This window comes from Columba livia, chromosome 36, assembly GCF_036013475.1.
Source record: "Columba livia isolate bColLiv1 breed racing homer chromosome 36, bColLiv1.pat.W.v2, whole genome shotgun sequence".
Lineage (NCBI taxonomy): Eukaryota > Metazoa > Chordata > Aves > Columbiformes > Columbidae > Columba > Columba livia.
The window spans coordinates 86,196-105,316 of record NC_088637.1 but is presented as its reverse complement, the minus strand read 5'-3'; the positions used below and the strand labels follow the sequence as shown (position 1 = coordinate 105,316).

Genomic DNA, 19,121 nt, shown 5'->3' with positions numbered 1-19,121 from the left:
GGGAGGGACCCAGGAGTGCCCCAAAGGATCCAGGAGTGCCCCAAGGGACCCAGGTGTTCAGGAGGGACCCAGGAGTGCCCCAGGAACCCAGGAGTGCCCCAAGAGACCCAGGCATTGTGGGGGGGGGACCCAGGCGTCCGGGGCTTTATTTACAATCCAATCGCAATAAATATCTACAGGGGGGCGGGGCTTCTGTACAGCAGGGGGCGGGGGCATGCGGGGGCGGGGCATGCTGGGACATGGGGGAGGGGCCAGTCCAAGATGGCCGCCGAGAGTGGAGGGGGGGCGTGCAATCCAAGATGGCTGCCGGACCGGAAGTGGCTGTCGGAGAGGACCCATTGGACCGGAAGTGCCTTCCTATGGTGGCCGCCATTCCCACCGGAAGTCCCCTCTTCGGTGGCCCAACCCAACCGGAAGTGGCCACCAAACGGGGCAGAGCGGCCGGGAAGTGTGAATCCAAGATGGCCGCGGGGGTGGGCGGGGTCAGGCGCGGGGGGGGAGGGGCCGGCTGACCCGCACGCAGCCCCAATAGGCCGCGCGCAGCAGACACGCCCCCGCCCCCGCCCCCAGCGCCGCCCAGCCCGCGTGGATTGGCCGGTAGCGCCGGGCGGGGCCCCACGTGCCCACCTATGGGAGAAAAGGGGCGGGGTCAGCGGGTCGCCGGACACCTGGGTCCCCTCCAACCCCCCGCCTTCAATCCCTGGGTCCTTTAGCCCCGCCCCCTTTAATCTCCACCCCCTTACAGCACCGCCCTTTACAGCTCCACCCCAAGCCCCGCCCCTTTAGGCCCCGCCCCTCAATCCCTTACCCCCCCCTTGAACCCAATGACCCCTAAAGCCCCGCCCCCTTGACCCCTCCCACCGCAATACCATCCCACTTTAAGCCCCGCCCTTTAGACCACGCCCCCTCCGGCCCCGCCCCTCAACCCACCCCCCTCATTGAGATTCCCCCATTGACCCCCCCATGGCCCTTTAAGCCCCAAGCCCCGCCCCCTCAGTGGCCCCTCCCCCTTCAGGCCCCGCCCCCATTACCGCCAGCCCAGCGGCCGCCCCGGCCAATAGGAGCGCGAGGAGGAGGCAGCGCAGGCACCGCCCCCGCGGGAACCGCCCGCCAATGGCCGAGCTGTGGAGGGGCGTGGTCAGCACGGGACACGCCCACAGGCAAACCCCGCCCCTTCCCTGCCTCACGGCCATTTTGGGGCCATTTCCGGGTCTATTTGTGCTCCCCCCCCCTCCCCCCCCGACCCCACTAAGCCCCGCCCACCAAACACCCCCCGGCCAATCACTTACACCTTCCGGCAATGGGGACAACGCGCCAGCGAGCGCTCCGGGAGCTCCGCCCACTGCCGGGCAATCGGCGGTTAATTAGGGGTGTAATTAATTAGGGGGTAATGAATTAGGGGGGTAATAAATTAGGGGGTAATTAATTAGGGGGGGGTCACTGCGATGAACTGGGAGGGGTCAATGAGGATGACTGGGATGAACAGGGACATAGGGGACAAGAGAAAGGGGCGTGGCCTGCGGGGGTGGGCGTGGCCTGTGGGGGTTGGGTGTGGCGGGGGGGTGGGCGTGGCTTGTGGGGGGTGGGCGTGGCTCACCAGGAAGGGGCCCCCGCAGTGGGCGCAGGACACGCGCACTCCGGCAGGGGGCGCCGCGGGGCCGGGGGCGCCGGGCGGGAGCGGAGACAGCGAGATGATGCGTTTGCTGCGGAAACGGGCGACCTGGGGTCAGCTGGGGTGAACTGGACCCCCCTTCCCAATTCCCAGTGCTCCCAGTCCCCCCATTGCCCCCATTGCCCATCCCAGTCCCCCCATTGCCCATCCCAGTCCCCCCAGTTCCCCCATTGCCCATCCCAGCCCCCTCATTCCCCCCATTCCCCATTCCCAGTGCTCCCAGTCCCCCCATTGCCCCCCAATCCCCATCCCAGCCCCCCCAGATCCCCCAGTTCCCCATCCCAGTCCCCCCATTCCCCATCCCAGCCCCCCCATTGCCCCCCATTGCCCATCCCAGTTCCCCCATTGCCCCCCATTGCCCATCCCAGTCCCCCCATTTCCCATCCCAGTCCCCCCAGTTCCCCCCATTCCCCATCCCAGCCCCCCTATTCCCCCCATTGCCCATCCCATCGCCCCCCATTCCCCATCCCAGCCCCCCTATTCCCCCCATTCCCCATCCCAGTCCCCCCATTCCCCCCATTCCCCATCCCAGTCCCCCCGTTCCCCATCCCAGTCCCCACATTTCCCCCATTCCCCATCCCAGTCCCCCCATTCCCCATCCCATTCCCCCCATTCCCCCCATTCCCCATCCCAGCCCCCCCATTCCCCCCATTCCCCATCCCAGTCCCCCCATTCCCCATCCCAGTCCCCCCATTTCCCCCATTCCCCATCCCAGCCCCCCCTTTCCCCCCATTCCCCATCCCAGCCCCCCCATTGCCCCCCATTGCCCATCCCAGTCCCCCCATTCCCCATCCCAGCCCCCCCATTCCCCCCATTCCCCATCCCAGTCCCCCCGTTCCCCATCCCAGTCCCCACATTTCCCCCATTCCCCATCCCAGTCCCCCCATTCCCCATCCCATTCCCCCCATTCCCCCCATTTCCCATCCCATTCCCCCCATTCCCCCCATTCCCCATCCCAGTCCCCCCATTCCCCATCCCAGCCCCCCCATTCCCCCCATTCCCCATCCCAGCCCCCCATTTCCCATTCCCAGTCCCCCCATTCCCACCAGTACGCGCGGGGGCAGGCGATGCGCTGGGCGCCCGCCCTGCACACCAACAGGCAGTTGCACGGACACCTCACGTATTTCTTCCCCGCGGGGGCCGTGCGGATTGGCTGCGAAAAGGGGGGGGCGGAGCCTCAGGACACGCCCCCCCATTCAAACCCCGCCCCTCTAAGCCGCAACCCCGCCCCCTTATCCCCCGCCAATTCAGACCCAGACCCTTTAAACCCCGCCCCCTTAGCCCCCGCCCCTTTATCCCTGCAGCCTTTGTCCCCGCCCCCTTTAGGCCACGCCCCTCAATCCCTTAAGTGCAAGCCCCGCCCCTTTAAGCCCCGCCACTCAATCCCTTAGCAGCAAGCCCCGCCCCTTTACGCCCCGCCCCCAAGCTCTATGCCTCCCCGACGCCCCGCCCCTTTGTCTCCACCCTTTTAAAGCCACACCCCCCTTAAGGCCCGTCCCATTAACCCACGCCCCCGTTGAGAGCCCCGCCCCTCCCCAAGCCCCGCCCCTCACCGTGGCCTCCCCGCAGCCCCCGCACTTCACCACGTGCTGGTGGCCTTTGCCCTCCACGCTGATTGGCCGCTGGCAAACGCGGCACGTGACCGCCGGCCCCGCCCCCTCCTCCTCCTCCTCGGCCACACCCCCTCCTCCCGGGCTGCCCAAGGGCGAGTAAGGGGGCGGGGCCTCCGCGTGCCCCGCCCCTCCGCTCCCTGTCAATCAATGGGAAGGGGAAGGGGTGAGCGGTCCCGCCAAACCACGCCCCCTTCGCAAACCCCGCCTCCCTCCAAACCCCGCCCCCGAAAGCTCCGCCCACCCCGCACAAGCCCCGCCCCCTCTCACCGCTGCCCTGCGTCCCGCCGGTTCCCGCCTCGGGCGGCAGCAGCGGCGAGCGCTCCCCGTCCGCCATGACAGCGCCGGCCGCCCGCCCATTGGCCCGCCCGCCCCACGTGACCGCCTGCCGCGCCCTCCCATTCGCCGCCACCACCCCGCCGCGGCTCCGCCCCCTCCCGCTGCGTTGCCGGGCGACCGCCGCGCGCTCCCATTGGCCGCCGCGCTTCACGTGACTCGCCCCCCTCCCACACGTTGCCGGGCAACCGCCGCGCCCTCCCATTGGCCGCCGTGACTCGCGCGTTGCCGCGGCCACGCCCCCGCCCCGGTTTCCATGGCGATGCGAGGGGGGCGGGGGAGCGAAGCGCGGCCGCGGATTGGTCGAGCCGCGGGGCCGTGACCGGCACGGTGACGTCACGGCCGAGCGGCCTATGTAAGGGGCGGGCGCGGAGCCGGCGCAGCCGGAGAGAAATGGAGGGGAGGTGAGAGCGGAACTCCTGGGTCCCTTGGGGCACTCCTGGGTTCTCCTCCCGAACTCCTGGGTCCACTCTTTGGGTCCTCCCCTAACTCCTGGGTTTCTTGGGGCACTCCTGAGTTCCTCCCCAACTCCTGGGTCCCTTGGGGCACTCCTGGGTCCCCCCCGCGAACTCCTGGGTTCTCTATTTGGGTCGTCCTCTAATTTTTGGGTCCCTTGGGGCATTCCTGAGTTCCTCCCGAACTCCTGGGTCCCTTGGGGTACTCCTGGGTCCACTCCCGAACTCCTGGGTCCCTTGGGGTACTCCTGGGTCCACTCCCGAACTCATGGGTCCCTTGGGGCACTCCTGGGTCCACTCCCGAACTCCTGGGTCCCCTCTTTGGGTCCTGCCCTAATTCCTGGGTCCCTTGGAGCACTCCTGGGTCCCTCCCGAACTCCTGGGTCCCTTGGGGCACTCCTGGGTCCCTCCCGAACTCCTGGGTCCCCTGTGAGATGCCCCGCCCCCCTCCCTCCCCATCCCAAAGTCCCTTTGGCTGTGGGCCCGGTGGACCCAGGAGTTCGGGTGGTGGTTAACAGTCCTAGTGGGGCGGGTGTGTGTGGGGCTGGGGCTACTTGGGGGTCAATCTGTGGGTCAGTCTCTGGGGCGGGGGACTCTCTATGGGGGTCACTTATGGGTCACTGTGGGTCTTTATGGGGCTCTGTGCATCCCCCTGATCACTTATGGGTCACTCTATGGGTCCCCATGGGTCTCTGGGTCCCCATGGTCACTTATGGGTCAGTCTGGTCACTCTATGGGTTACTCTATGGGTCCCCATGGTCACTCTGGTCACTCTATGGGTCTCTATGGGTCTCTGGGTCCCCCTGGTCACTCTATGGGTCCCTATGTGTCTCCAGGTCTCTCTGATCACTTATGGGTCCCCGTGGTCACTTATGGGTCACTCTGGTCACTCTATGGGTCCCTATGGGTCTCCAGGTCTCTCTGATCACTTATGGGTCACTCTGGTCACTCTATAGGTCCCCCTGGTCACTTATGGGTCCCTATGGGTCTCTGAGTCTTTCTGGTCACTTATGGGTCCCCCTGGTCACTTATGGGTCACTCTGGTCACTCTATGGGTCCCTATGGGTCTCCAGGTCTCTCTGATCACTTATGGGTCCCCGTGGTCACTTATGGGTCACTCTGGTCACTCTATGGGTCCCTATGGGTCTCTGGGTCCCCCTGGTCACTTATGGGTCACTCTGGTCACTCTATAGGTCCCCCTGGTCACTTATGGGTCCCTATGGGTCTCTGAGTCTTTCTGGTCACTCTATGGGTCCCCCTGGTCACTTATGGGTCACTCTGGTCACTCTATGGGTCTTTGGGTCTCTCTGATCACTTATGGGTCCCCGTGGTCACTTATGGGTCACTCTATGGGTCCCCCTGGTCACTTATGGGTCACTCTGGTTACTCTATGGGTCCCTATGGGTCTCTGGGTCTCTCTGATCTCTTATGGGTCCCCCTGGTCACTCTATGGGTCCCCCTGGTCACTTATGGGTCCCTCTATGGGTCCCCCTGGTCCCTCTATGGGTCCCCCTGCTCACTTATGGGTCACTCTATGGGTCCCCCTGGTCACTTATGGTCCCCCTGGTCACTTATGGGTCACTCTGTGGGTCCCCCTGGTCACTTACGGGTCTGTCCCAGCTACGAGGCGGCCGCGGAAGCAGCCGATTGGCTGCGGGGGCGCCTGGGGGGCGTGGCCCCCCGCGTGGGGCTGATCTGTGGGTCCGGCCTGGGGGGGCTGGTGGGGGCGCTGGAGGGGGCCCAGAGCGCCCCCTACGGGGACGTCCCGCACTTCAAACCCGCCTCCGGTGAGTCAATGGGGGGGGCAATGGGGGGGGCAATGGGGATGAATGGGGGGGCAATGGGGTCAATGGGGATGAATGGGGGGGCAATGGAAGTCAATGGGGATGAATGGGGGGGCAATGGGGATGAATGGGAGGGCAATGGAAGTCATTGGGGATGAATGGGGGGGCAATGGGGATGAATGGGAGGGCAATGGAAGTCATTGGGGATGAATGGGAGTCAATAGGGATAAATAGGGGTGTCAATGGGGGTCAGTGGGGATGAATGGGGGGTCAGTGGGGTCAATGGGGGTCGGTGGGGATGAATGGGGGGTCAATGGGGAAGAATGGGGATGAGTGGGGGGTCAATGGAAGTCAATGGGGATGAATAGGGGGCAATGGGGATGAATGGGAGTCAATAGGGATAAATGGGGGTGTCAATGGGGGGGGCAATGGGGATGAATGGGGGGGCAATGGGGTCAATGGGGATGAATGGGGGTGTCAGTGGGGGGTCAATGGAAGTCAATGGGGATGAATGGGGGGTCAGTGGGGATGAATGGGGGTGTCAATGGGGATGAATGGAGGGTCAATGGGGATGAATGGGGAGTCATTGGGGGGTCAATGGGGATGAATGGGGGGTCAATGGGGGGTCAATGGGGTCAATGGGGATGAATGGGGGTGTCAGTGGGGTCAATGGGGATGAATGGGAGGGACTGGGAGCACTGGGAAGGTCTGGAGGGCTCATACTGGTCTATACTGGTTTATACTGGGGGGGTCTTTGGGGGGCCTGTACTGGTCCGGACTGGGAGGGACTGGGGGGGGGGGGTGGGGTCTCTGGGGGGCCCATACTGGTCTATACTGGTTTATACTGGGGGGGTCTTTGGGGGGCCCATACTGGTCTATACTGGTCTATACTGGTCTATACTGGCGCAGTGCCCGGCCACGCGGGACGGGTGGTCTGGGGGCTCCTGGGCGGGGTTCCCGTTATCGTCCTGCAGGGGCGGAGTCACCTCTACGAGGGACACGGCCCCGCCCAGGTCAGTGCCCCGAACGCCTGGGTCCTTCCCCGAACGCCTGGGTCCTTCCCCGAACTCCTGGGTCCCCTGGGGCACTCCCGGGTCCTCCCGTCCCGCAGGTGGCGCTGCCGGTGCGGGCGCTGGCGCTGCTGGGCGTGCACACGCTGGTGCTGACCAACGCGGCCGGCAGCCTCCGGCGCCCCCTGCGGCCGGGGCAGCTGCTGCTGCTCCGCGACCACATCGACCTGCCCGGCCTGGCGGGAAACGGGGTGCTGCTGGGGCCCAACGACGACAGGTGGGACACGGCGGGGACCCGGGAGTGCCCCAGGGACCCAGGAGTGCCCCAGGGGACCCAGGAGTGCCCCAGGGGATCCAGGAGTTCGGGGAGGGACCCAGGAGTGCCCCGGGGGACCCAGGAGTGCCCCAGGGGATCCAGGAGTTCGGGGAGGGACCCAGGAGTGCCCTGGGGGACCCAGGAGTGCCCCAGGAGACCCAGGGGTTCGGGGAGGGGCCTGGGAGTGCAGGGAGTGGGGGGACATGGGGGTCGGAGGGACCCAGGAGTGCCCCAAAGGACCCGGGAGTTCGGGGAGGGACCCAGGAGTGCCCCAGGGGACCCAGGAGTTCGGGGAGGGACCCAGGAGTGCCCCGGGGGACCCAGGAGTGCCCCAGGGGACCCAGGGGTTCAGGGAGGGACCCAGGAGTGCCCCAGGGGACCCAGGGGTTTGGGGAGGGACCCAGGAGTGCCCCAGGAGACCCAGGGGTTCGGGGAGGGGCCTGGGAGTGCAGGGATTGGGGGGACATGGCGGTCGGAGGGACCCAGGAGTGCCCCAAAGGACCCGGGAGTTCGGGGAGGGACCCAGGAGTGCCCCAGGGGACCCAGGAGTTCAGGGAGGGACCCAGGAGTGCCCCGGGGGACCCAGGGGTTCGGGGAGGGACCCAGGAGTGCCCCAGGGGACCCAGGGGTTCAGGGAGGGACCCAGGAGTGCCCCGGGGGACCCAGGAGTGCCCCAGGAGACCCAGGGGTTCGGGGAGGGGCCTGGGAGTGCAGGGATTGGGGGGACATGGGGGTCGGAGGGACCCAGGAGTGCCCCAAAGGACCCGGGAGTTCGGGGAGGGACCCAGGAGTGCCCCGGGGGACCCAGGAGTTCGGGGATGGACCCAGGAGTGCCCCAGGGGACCCAGGGGTTCAGGGAGGGACCCAGGAGTGCCCCGGGGGACCCAGGAGTGCCCCAGGGGACCCAGGGGTTCAGGGAGGGACCCGGGAGTGCAGGGATTGGGGGGACATGGGGGTCGGAGGGACCCGGGAGTGCCTCAAGGGACACAGGAGTTCGGGGAGGGACCCAGGAGTGACCCAGGAGAGCAGGAGGGACCCAGGAGTGCCCCAGGGGACCCGGGAGTTCGGGGAGGGACCCAGGAGTTCAAGGGGTGGGGAACATGGGGGTCAGGGGGGACCCAGGAGTGCGGGGAGGGACCCAGGAGTTCGGGGATTGGGGGGACCCAGGAGTGCGGGGAGGGACCCAGGAGTTCGGGGAGGGACCCGGGAGTGCCCCAGGGGAGCCGGGAGTTCAGGGATTGGGGGGACATGGGGGTCAGAGGGACCCGGGAGTGTGGGGAGGGACCCAGGAGTGCCCCAAGGGACCCAGGAGTTCGGGGATTGGGGGGACCCAGGAGTTCAGGGATTGGGGGGACATGGGAGTCGGAGGGACCCAGGAGTGCCCCAAGGGACCTGCGAGTGCGGGGGTTGGGGGGACATAGGGGTTGGAGGGACCCAGGAGTGCCAGAGGGACCCAGGAGTTCAGGGACTGGGGGGACATGGGGGTCAGGGGGGACCCAGGAGTTCAGGGAGGGACCCAGGCGTGCCCCCTTGACAGGTTCGGGCCTCGTTTCCCCGTCATGGCCGCCGCCTACGACCCCGCCCTGCGGCGTGCGGCCTTGGCCTTGGCCCCGCCCGCCCTGCGGCCCCGCCCGGGCGTGTACGTGGGCGTGTCCGGCCCCGCCTACGAGACGCCGGCTGAGTGCCGCCTGCTGCGCCGCTTGGGCGCCGACGCCGTGGGTGAGTCCTAAGCCTGGTTTTAAGGTTATGAAAGGCCTGAGAGCAGGTTGAGCTGCTAAAACCGGTTTTAAGGCCATGAGTGGTCTAAGAACAGATTAAGCCCCACAAATGGCTCCTAAACCGGGTTTAAGGCCTCAAAGGGCCTAAGAACAGATTGAGCTCATAAAACTGGTTTTAAGGCCTCAAAGGGCCTAAGAACAGATTTAGCTCATAGAACTGATTTTAAGGTTATGAATGGCTTAAGAGCAGGTTTAACTGCTAAAACCGGTTTTAAGGCCATGAATGGTCTAAGAACAGATTAAGCCCCACAAATGGCTCCTAAACCCTGTTTTAAGCTTACAAACGGCCTCAGAACAGATCTAGCTCCTAAAACTGGTTCTAAGGCCCCAAAAAGGCCCCGGATCTCGCTCAAAAAAGCCCCGGTCAGCCCCCCAATGGGCGTGGCCGGGGTGGGCGTGGCCTGAGTGGGCGTGTCCCCGCAGGGATGTCGACGGTGGGGGAGGCGACAGCCGCGCGGCACCTGGGGCTGCGGGTGCTGGGCCTGTCGCTCATAACCAACATGGCCGCCGGGGGCGGGGCCAGCGACGATGAGGAGGAGGAGGAAGCGGATAGGGCGGGGCCAGAAGTGGCCACGCCCAGCGAGCACGCGGCCGTGCTGGAGGCGGCCGAGGGCGCTGCCGTCCTGATCCGCGACCTGCTGGTGGCGCTGGCGCCGCTGCTGGCCAATCGTGACGCGCCGCCCAAGGGGGCGGGGCCGTGACCCCGCCTTAAGCTCGGTTTAGCAGTGGGGAGGGCTCGGGTTGATCTGGGATTGGTTGGGGGTTTGTTGGGGCTCCGGGGGAGTCTTGTCTTAATCTGGGTTGATCTTGGCGTCGTTTGAGCTTAATCCTGGCTTAATTGGGGTTTAATCCCAGGTTCATCTTGGTTTAGTTTAATCTGGATTAACTTTGGGTTTGACTGTGATGCTGGGTTGATACTCAATTAGTCCTGGTTTAATTGAGGTTTAATCCCAGGTTAATCTTGGCTTAGTTTAATGTGGATTAACCCTGGGTTAGTTTGGCTGTAGTCCTGGGTTAATACTCAATTAGTCCTAGTTTAACCCCAGGTTAATCTTGGTTGAGTCCCGCCTTAAACTCACGTTAAAACCAGTTTAGGCCTGGGTTAATCCACAACAAATTAATCGTTGTTTAGTTTAACGTGGGTTAATCTTGGGTTAGTCTGAGCTTAATCCTGGGTTAATACTCAGTTGGTCCTGGTTTAATCCCAGGTCAATCCTGGTTTAGTCCCACCTTGAAGTCAGGTTAAAACTGATTTATTCCTGGGTTAATCCGGAGTGAATCCTGAGTTAATCTTGGCTTAGTTTAATGTGGCTTAATCTTGGGTTAGTTTGACATTAATCCTGGGTTAATATTCAGTTAGTCCTGGTTTAAGATGGGGTAGTTCCACATTAATCCTCAATTAATCCCAGGTTAATCTTGGGTTACTTCTCCTCCTAATCTTGGGTTAATCCTGAATTAGATCCTGAGTTAATCTTGTCTTAGTCCCAGGTTGATCTTGGGTTCATTTAACCTTAATTAGTCTTCATTTAATGGTGGTTCTTCCCGCTTTAATCCCAGGTTAATCTTGCTTTAGTCCTGGGCTAATCTGGGGTTGGTTCTGCCTTAATTTGGGACTAATAGTGAGTTATTCTGGCCTTAATCCTGAGTTAATCTTGTCTTAGTTCCAGGTTAATCTTGGGTTAGTTCCACATTAATTCTGAATTAGCCCTGTTTTAATCTTGATTTAATTTGGGGTTAATCCTGAATTAGACCCTGACTTAATCTCGGGTTAATTTTGGTTTAGTCCCAGGTTAATTGTGGGTTAATTAATCCCGATTTGATCTCGAGTTCATCTTGGGTTAGTTCTACCTTAATCATGTCTTAACACTGAATTAATCCTGGGTTAATCTCGGGTTCGGCCAGTTGTTTAATCCCGGTTTAAACCCAGTTTACCTGCTTGTCCCCCTTTGTCCCTTTGATGTTAATCCCGGTTCATCCCGCATTTAATCCAGGGGTTAATCCTTACCTAATCCTGATTTAGTCGCTTCATCATCTCAATCAAGAGACCTTTTAAACCCGGTTTAAACCCGTGTTACTCGCATGTTAAACCTGGTTCAAACACGCGTTAAACCCGGTTTAATCCTGAGTTATTCCCGGTTTAAAACCTGAGTTTCTCCCTTATTAAACCCAGTTTAATTTGCCCTTAATCTGCCTTCAATCCCAGTTTAATTCCGGTTTAACCCCCGTGTCAATCCCGGTTTAAACCCCCACTTCCTCTCCTATTAAACCCAGTTTAATTCTCCCTTAATCCCAGTTTAATCCCGGTTTAAACCCCCACTTCCTCCCCTATTAAACCCAGTTTAATTCTCCCTTAATCCCAGTTTAATCCCGGTTTAAACCCCCAGTTCCTCCCATATTCAATTTAGGCTTAATTCATGTTTAATCCCAGCTTAATCCCGGCTTTTCCCACCTGTCAATCACCCCATTGGCCCCACCCCCTCCTTTCAATCCCCTCCCCCCCCCTTAACTAATTTCCCCTCTGGGACCAATTAATTAATTCACCCCCCCCCGCTAATTAATTAATCAATCAATTCAGGGACCAAATGGGTTAATTAAGCACTGCTTAGTGATGATTGTTAATGAGGGGGAGTGGCCCCTCCCCCCCAGCTGTGATGAGGCAATTAAAGCGTTAATTACTCTTAATGAGCGTCGGGTGTGATTGCTGCGGGGCAGGGAGGGGTTGGGAACCCAGGCGTCCGGGTGAGGCCCCTCCCCCCATATCCCATCAGCCTTTGCGAAAGGGGGACCCAGGCGTTCGGGAGGGGACCCAGGCGTCCGGCCGGACGCCTGGGTCCCCTCCCGAACGCCTGGGTCCCCCCCACGAACGCCTGGGTCCCCCCTTAAAGGGGTGGGGGGGGGAGGGGCTGGGGGAGGGGCCGTGGGGGGAGGGGCTGTTTTCGGCAAAGACAAGTGAAGGTGGCAGGTGGGTCCCGAACTCCTGGGTCCCCTCCCGAACTCCTGGGTCCCCTCCCAAACTCCTGGGTCCCTTGGGGCACTCCTGGGTCCCTCCCGAACTCCTGGGTCCTTTGGGGCACTCCTGGGTCCCCTCCCAAACTCCTGGGTCCCCTCCCGAACTCCTGGGTTCCTTGGGGCACTCCTGGGTCCCCTCCAGAATTCCTGTTTCCCCCCAGAACTCCTGGGTTCCTTGGGGCACTCCTGGGTCCCTCCAGAGCCCCTGGGTCACTTAGGGCACTCCTGGGTCCCCTCCAAACTCCTGGGTCCCCTCCAAACTCCTGGGTCCCTTGGGGCACTCCTGGGTCCCCTCCCAAATTCCTGGGTCCCTTGGGGCACTCCTGGGTTCCCCCAGAATTCCTGGGTCCCTTGGGGCACTCCTGGGTCCCCTCCCGAACTCCTGGGTCCCTCCCGAACTCCTGGGTCCCTTGGGGCACTCCTGGGTCCCCTCAGGACACCTGGGTCCCTCCCGAACTCCTGGGTCCCTCCTGGAGTTTTGGAGGATGGGGTGGCATGGGGTCTGGGGTGACCTTTGACCTCACCCCCCACCCCTAAAGGTCATGGAACCGCATGAGGCCCCGCCCCCCGAGGTGAGAAATTGGGGCAGTTTGGGGCAAATTGGGGAATTGGGGGGAATTGGAGCAGAAGGGGCTGATTTTGGGGTAAAAATTGTTAGTTTGGGGGCAAACTGATTCAATTTTGGGGGCATAAGTGGTGAAATCGAAGTGAAACCGTTAAATTTGGGGGCGGCTGGGGCTGATTTTTGGGGTGAAAACGGTGAGTTTTGGGTAAAACTTGTGCCCCCCTCCTCCCCCCCCAGCAGGGGACGCTGCTGGACACGCCCCATGGGGCCGTGCGGGTCACGTGGGCGGGGTCGCCCCGCCCCTCCCGCCCCGCCCTCCTCACCTTCCCGGATGTGGGACACACCCGTGAGTGCCCCACCCACCCCCGGACGCCTGGGTCCCTTGCCCGGATGCCTGGGTCCCTTTTTCGCAGGGTTTTTAGGTGGATTTTAAGGCAGTTTGGGTCCTCCCAGATGCCTGGGTCCCCTAGTTTGGGGCACTCCTGGGTCCCTTCCTGAACTCCTGGGTCCTTTGGGGCACTCCTGGGTCCCCTCCAAACTCCTTGGTTCCTTGGGGCACTCCTGGGTCCCCTTCTGAACTCTTGGGTCCCTTGGGGCACTCCTGGGTCCCCCCAGAACTCCTGGGTCCCTTGGGGCACTCCTGGGTCCTTTCCAAACTCTTGGGTCCTGTCCCGAACTCCTGGGTCCCTTGGGGCACTCCTGGGTCCCTTGGGGCACTCCTGGGTCCCTTCCTGAACTCCTGGGTCCCCTCCCGAACTCCTGGGTCCCTCGGGGCACTCCTGGGTCCCTTTCAGCGGGGTTTTGAAGGGGCTGTCGGTGGGTGTCGTGTCCTCCCGGACGCCTGGGTCCCTTGGGGCACTCCTGGGTCCCTTGGGGCACTCCTGGGTCCCCTCCCGAACTCTTGGGTCCCTCGGGGCACTCCTGGGTCCCTTTCAGCGGGGTTTTGAAGGGGCTGTCGGTGGGTGTCGTGTCCTCCCGGACGCCTGGGTCCCTCCGTAGACCAGACGTGCTTCGCGCCGCTATTCGCCCACGAGGAGATGCAGGAGATCGTCCGCAACTTCCTATTGGTCCACGTGGACCCGCCCGGCATGGAGGACGGAGCCCCGCCCTACCCGCCTGGGTGCGTGACCTTTGACCCCCGACCCCCCAGTTCACCCCCACTTCACCCCGTTGACTCCCAGTTGATCCCAGTTCACCCATTGACCCCCAACTTGACCCCCAACTTGACCCCCAACTTGACCCCCAACTTGACCCCCAACTTGATCCATTGACCTTGTTGACCCCCAACTTGACCCCCAACTTGACCCCCAACTTGATCCATTGACCTTGTTGACCCCCAGCTTGACCCCCAGCTTGACCCCCATTGACCCATTGACCCCCAGTTCACCCATTGACCTTGTTGACCCCCAGCTTGACCCCCAGCTTGACCCCCATTGACCCATTGACCCCCAGTTCACCCATTGACCTTGTTGACCCCCAACTTGACCCCCATTGACCCCCCCAGTTGATCCCAGTTGACCCCATTGACCCCCCCAGTTGGCCCCATTGACCCCTCTTGACCCCCACTTGATCCCAGTTGACCCCATTGTCCCCACTGACCCCCATTGACCCATTGACCCCGCCCCACAGCTACCAATACCCCTCATTGGACCAACTGGCCGAGCTGCTCCCATTGGTCCTCGAGCGCCTCAAGTGAGTGGGGGGGGGGGGGGCGGGGCTTGGGGGGCTGTCACATGACCCCGTGCCCTCTAACCCCGCCCCCTCTGCCCCATAGCGTGGCCACCATCATTGGGATTGGGGTAGGGGCCGGAGCCTTCGTATTGGCCAAATTCGCGGTGAGTCGCGTGGGGGCGGGGCCTGGGGGACCTATGGGGTCCCCATTGGTCCCCGTGAGTCCCCATGGGTCCCCATTGGTCCCCATTGGTCCCCGTGGGTCTCTATGGGTCCCCATTGGTCCCCATTGGTCTCTGTGGGTCCCCATTGGTCCCCATTGGTCCCCATGGCTCTCTATGGGTTCCCATTGGTCCCCTTGGGTCTCTGTGGGTCCCCATTGGTGTCTATGGGTCCCCGTTGGTCTCTATGCGTCTGTGTGGGTCCCCACTGGTCTCTATGGGTCCCCAGTTGGGTCCCCATTGGTCCCCATGGGTCTCTGTGGGTCCCCATTGGTCCCCATGGGTCCCCATTGGTCTCTATGGGTCCCCGTTGGTCCCCATTGGTCTCTATGGGTCCCCGTTGGTCTCTAAGGGTCTGGGTGGGTCCCCATTGGTCTGGGTGGGTCCCCATTGGTCTCTATGGGTCCCCCTTGGTCCCCATGGGTCTCTGTGGGTCCCCATTGGTCCCCATTGGTCTCTATGGGTCCCCGTTGGTCTCTATGGGGCTCTGTGGGTCCCCATTGGTCCCCATTGGTCTCTATGGGTCTCCCCACAGCTCCAGCGCCCCCTGCAGGTCGAGGGTCTCGTTCTCGTCAACCTGGACCCCAAGGCCCGCGGTTGGATGGATTGGGCAGCGCACAAGGTGGGCGGGGCTCGAGGGGCGGGGCTTGAGGGGCGGGGCCAGGGGGCACCCAGAGGCTCCTATGGGTCTCACCCATCCCTCCCCCACAGCTCATGGGCCTGACTGCGTCGACCAATGAGCTGATCCTGGGTCACCTGTTCAGCCAGGTCAGGGGTCACTGGGAGGGACTGGGGGAGGGGGGACCCGGGGGTGGGGGGGGGTGGGGTCACTGGTTTGTACTGGTCTGTACTGGGTTGTAGGCGGAGCTGGCGCTGGCCCCGCCCCCCGTGCGGCAGCTGCGGGAGAGACTGGAGGGGGCGCCCAACGCGGGGCTGCTCTGGGCCATGTACAACAGGTACTGGTTTGGACTGGGAGCCGCTGAGGGGGTCAGTGGGGGTCAATGGGAGTCAGTGGGGGTCAATGGGGTCAGTGGGGGTCAATGGGGATCAGTGGGGGGCGATGGGGGTCAATGGAGTCAATGGGGATCAGTGGGGGTAGGGGGGGTCAGTGGGAGTCAATGGGGGTCAATGGGGGTCAGTGGGGGTCAATGGGGGTCAGTGGGGGTCAGTGGGAGTCAATGGGGGTCAATGGGATCAATGGGGGTCAATAGGGATCAATGGGTGTCAATAGGGATCAATGGGGGTCAATGGAGTCAATGGGGGTCAATGGTAAGTGGGGATCAATGGGGGTCAGTGGGGGTCAGTGGGGGTCAGTGGGGGTCAATGGGGGTCAATGGGGGTCAATGGGGGTCAGTGGGGGTCAGTGGGGGTCAGTGGGGGTCAATGGGGGTCAGTGGGGGTCAATGGGGGTCAGTGGAGTTGTGGTCCCTCCTGGCCCACACTGGCCCACACTGGCCCACACTGGCCCATCCTGGTCCCTTTCCAGCCGCGGTGACCTGGGCCTGGAGCGAAGTGGGGCCGGGAGCCTGCGGTGAGTGACCTTTGACCCCTGAGCAGTCCCTCCCACTTCAAACCGGTGACCCCTCTCTGGGTTTCTCTGCTTTCCCATTGGTCTCCATGATCACTCTGGCCCCGCCCCCCCTCCCAGCTGTCCCGTCCTATTGGTCGTCGGCGACGGGTCCCCCCATGAGGACGCCGCGGTGAGTTGACCACACCCCCCCGAGGTCACGTGACCCCACACGATGTCACATGACCTGGCGTGACGCCGCCCCCTGCAGGTCGAGTGCAACGCCAAGCTGGACCCCACCCAGACCTCCTTCCTCAAGGTGACCTCTGACCCCGTGACCTCTGACCCCCCCCACCATGTGATCTCTGACCCCACCCTGTAACCTTTGACCTCCCACAGATGGCGGATGGAGGGGGGCAGCCCCAGATCACCCAGGTGAGGAGGGGCAGGGTCAAGGGTCAAAGGTCAGGGTGGCCAAGACCTTGACCTTGACCTTTGACCCCAGCCGGCCAAGCTGACCGAGGCCTTCAAGTACTTTGTGCAGGGGATGGGATACAGTGAGTAATTACCGCTAATTAACGCACTAATGAACCCATTAATGACCCCCCAGGGGGGAGTTCAGATCCCATAGGGGCTAATTAACACCCTATGGGGTAATTAAGATCCTACAATGGTAATTAAGACCCTTATGGGGGGTAATTAAGATCCCAGAAGAGCTGGGACAGAGCTGGGGAGGTTAATTAATGTATAATTAATAGCGCTGGAGGGTAATTAAGGGGCTGAGGTGGTAATTAGTGCCCTTGGGGTTAATTAGGGGTTAATTAAGGATTAATAGTGGTCAACTAGTGGTTGGTTAGAGGTCAGTTAGGGTTAATTGGGGGTTATGTGGGGTCTATTGGGGCTAATTAGGGTGTCAATTAGGGGATAATTAGGGTTAAATTGGGGGTCAATGAGGAGTCATTTGGGGTTAATAGCAGTTAAATAGGGTTAATTAGGGGGTCAATTAGGGTAATTAGAGTCAATGAAGGCTCAATGCGGGTGATTGGGGTTAATAGTAGGTGTTAATTAGCAGTTAATGGGGCTAATTAGTGTGAATTGGGTGCGCCCCTCAGTCCCCCTGGTGCTGCAGCGCGGGTGGAGCCGGGGGCCAGGTAGGAGCGATGACGTCATCGCCCAGGTCACGTGATGCCACCGGCCCCGCCCACCCCCGTGACATCACAACCCCACCCCCCCGAGTGACGTCACGTGTGCTGCCATTAACACACTGGGGTCAATGGGAGGGACTGGGGGGGGTTCAATGGGGGTCAATGGGGGTTAATGGGAGTCAATGGGAGGGACTGGGGGGGATCAATGGGAGTCAATGGGGATCAATGGGAGTCAATGGGGGTCAATGGGAGTCAATGGGGATCAATGGGAGTCAATGGGGATCAATGGGAGGGACTGAGGGGAGTCAATGGGGATCAATGGGAGACAATGGGGGTCAATGGGAGGGACTGGTGGGGGTCAATGGGGGTCAATGGAGTCAATGGGGATCAATGGGGGTCAATGGGAGGGACTGGGGGGTCACTGGGAGCCTCAAGGGGTGTGTCCATGGAGGGGGCGTGTCCCGATGGGCGGGTCCCCATTGCTGTGTCCTGATTGGCAGTGGCCACGTCCACCATGACGCGCCTGTCGCGCTCCAGAACCGCCTCCCTCTGTAGCGTCAGTTCCGGCGGGGGTGGGGACAACGAGCGGGGGCGGAGCCGAACTCTGTCACGTGGCAGCGTGGGGGGCGGAGCCAGGGACACGCCCCCTCCTCCCTGAGCACGGAAACCCCGCGGAACAACCCCAAAACTGCCCCAAAATCCCCTTGGTCCCTCCCGAGCTCCTGTGTTCCCAGTTGCCACAAGATGCCTCGGAATTGCCCCAAAACCTCGCCAAACTGCCCCAAAATTCACCCCAACCCCCCCCCCGAAACCCCTCCCAAACCCCTTAAATGTTTCAGACCCCCTTAAACCTCCCAAAGTCCCCTCCTCCCTCCCCCAAAACCTCCCTCCAAATCCCCCTTAACCCCCCCACATCCCAACATCCCCCCCAAAATTTTGGGCCCCCCCCCTCCCGACCTTCCTATCGACCCCCAACCCCCAGTAACCCCGCTATTAAAACCTTTCATTCATCCACCCCGCGGTCCCTCATTCCCTAAACGGGGCGTGTGAACGGGAGCGATCGCTGATTGGCCGAGCTCGCCGAGGGGGGGCGGAGCGACCGCTCATTCACCGACAATGACTCGGCGGCCAATGGGAGCGCGGGGGGCGCGGCGTCAACGGGGAGGGTTGAGGGCGGTGGCCAATGAGAGCGCGGCCACGCCCCCGAGGGGCGGGCGGCGGCCAATGGGAGCGCGAGGGGCCTCGCCTCAGTCGCCGCGCGGGAGCCGGAGCGATCGCATCGTGGCGGTAACGCGGTGTGTGTGTGGGGGGGGGGGGGGGGGGGGTGTCCGGGTTTATCGGCTCGTATCGCGGTTTCTATCGCGATATCGACCTCGCGATCACCGTTCCCGACCCGCGTTCCCCCCGCCGCCGCCAGCCGAGGGCGGGCCCGGGGTTTTAGCGGCGTCGCAGAGCAACAAGCGGCTCCTTCTTCACCCGGCGCGGGGGAGAAAGCGGTTCCCACCCCCGCCTCGGATTTTGGGGGGTCGTACAGGCGCCATAGGGGGATTCCGAGGGGGGTTCGGAGGGTGCCGAGAGGGTTCGGGGATTTCCGGAACCAATCGGAGGGTCCCGAGAGGGTTCGGGGGTTTCCGGAGCCAATCGGAGGGTCCCGGGAGGGTTCGGGGATTTCCGGAACCAATCGGAGGGTCCCGGGAGGGTTCGGGGGTTTCCGTAATCAATCGGAGGGTCCCGGGAGGGTTCGGGGATTTCCGGAACCAATCGGAGGGTCCCGAGAGGGTTCGGGGGTTTCCGGAACCAATCGGAGGGTCCCGGGAGGGTGCGGGGATTTCCGGAACCAATCGGAGCGTCCCGAGAGGGTTCGGCTGTTTCCGGAACCAATCGGCTGTTTCCGTCTCCTGACGCCGCTTTCTTCCCGCCTCAGGTGGAGCCAATCGGGGAACCGGCGCCGCCAAGCCCTTTAAAACCTCATTTCTTTCAACTTTATTATTTAAACTTATTCTGTTCAATTTATCCTCATTTCTGGTTGTTTTTGCCTGTTT

At 62.4% G+C, this 19,121-nt stretch overlaps 2 protein-coding genes across 11 annotated transcripts; one reads left to right on the top strand and one right to left on the bottom strand.

Annotated features, from left to right (window-relative positions):
- Positions 1–118: 118 nt before the first annotated feature.
- On the bottom strand, positions 119–3,708 carry PIP4P1 (phosphatidylinositol-4,5-bisphosphate 4-phosphatase 1). Of its 2 annotated transcripts, XM_065044333.1 has the most exons (7): positions 3,553–3,708; positions 3,226–3,422; positions 2,719–2,825; positions 1,598–1,703; positions 1,290–1,342; positions 1,032–1,122; positions 340–627 (listed from the first exon to the last, which is right to left on the bottom strand). In XM_065044333.1, exons 1-7 carry the CDS (start codon positions 3,617–3,619, stop codon positions 484–486), a joined length of 765 nt encoding a protein of 254 aa, XP_064900405.1. In that variant the 5' UTR covers positions 3,620–3,708; the 3' UTR covers positions 340–483. The 2 variants fall into 2 exon arrangements, with proteins under 2 accessions (XP_064900404.1, XP_064900405.1); XM_065044332.1 differs by lacking the exon at positions 1,032–1,122 and having other exon boundaries at positions 119–627.
- A 172-nt stretch (positions 3,709–3,880) lies between these two features.
- On the top strand, positions 3,881–19,098 carry LOC102087315 (protein NDRG2-like). 9 transcript variants are annotated; one of them, XM_065044340.1, is made up of 17 exons: positions 8,769–8,902; positions 12,510–12,542; positions 12,776–12,881; positions 13,535–13,655; positions 14,165–14,227; positions 14,310–14,370; positions 14,963–15,049; positions 15,139–15,195; positions 15,289–15,383; positions 15,914–15,958; positions 16,076–16,127; positions 16,206–16,253; positions 16,334–16,369; positions 16,440–16,491; positions 17,047–17,085; positions 17,580–18,374; positions 19,004–19,098. In XM_065044340.1, the coding sequence occupies exons 2-16, from the start codon at positions 12,513–12,515 to the stop codon at positions 17,735–17,737; spliced, it is 1,050 nt and encodes a 349-aa protein (XP_064900412.1). In that variant the 5' UTR covers positions 8,769–8,902; positions 12,510–12,512; the 3' UTR covers positions 17,738–18,374; positions 19,004–19,098. The 9 variants fall into 9 exon arrangements, with proteins under 9 accessions (XP_064900415.1, XP_064900414.1, XP_064900412.1 ...); XM_065044339.1 differs by having other exon boundaries at positions 12,773–12,881; XM_065044338.1 differs by lacking the exon at positions 8,769–8,902 and adding an exon at positions 11,802–11,923 and having other exon boundaries at positions 12,773–12,881.
- The last annotated feature ends 23 nt before the right edge of the window (positions 19,099–19,121 follow it).

Excerpts from the sequence above, each read along its gene's own strand:
- LOC102087315 (XM_065044334.1), top strand. The coding sequence starts at position 12,523 with ATGAGGCCCCGCCCCCCGAG. Across the intron at positions 14,371-14,962 it reads TCGTATTGGCCAAATTCGCG|CTCCAGCGCCCCCTGCAGGT; the intron begins GTGAGTCGCGTG and ends GTCTCCCCACAG. Across the intron at positions 16,370-16,439 it reads GGCAGCCCCAGATCACCCAG|CCGGCCAAGCTGACCGAGGC; the intron begins GTGAGGAGGGGC and ends CTTTGACCCCAG.
- PIP4P1 (XM_065044332.1), bottom strand. The coding sequence starts at position 3,619 with ATGGCGGACGGGGAGCGCTCGCCGCTGCTGCCGCCCGAGGCGGGAACC. Across the intron at positions 3,423-3,552 it reads CGGCGGGACGCAGGGCAGCG|GGAGCGGAGGGGCGGGGCAC; the intron begins GTGAGAGGGGGC and ends ATTGATTGACAG. Across the intron at positions 628-1,289 it reads TGTCCCCATTGCCGGAAGGT|GTGGGCACGTGGGGCCCCGC; the intron begins GTAAGTGATTGG and ends TTTCTCCCATAG.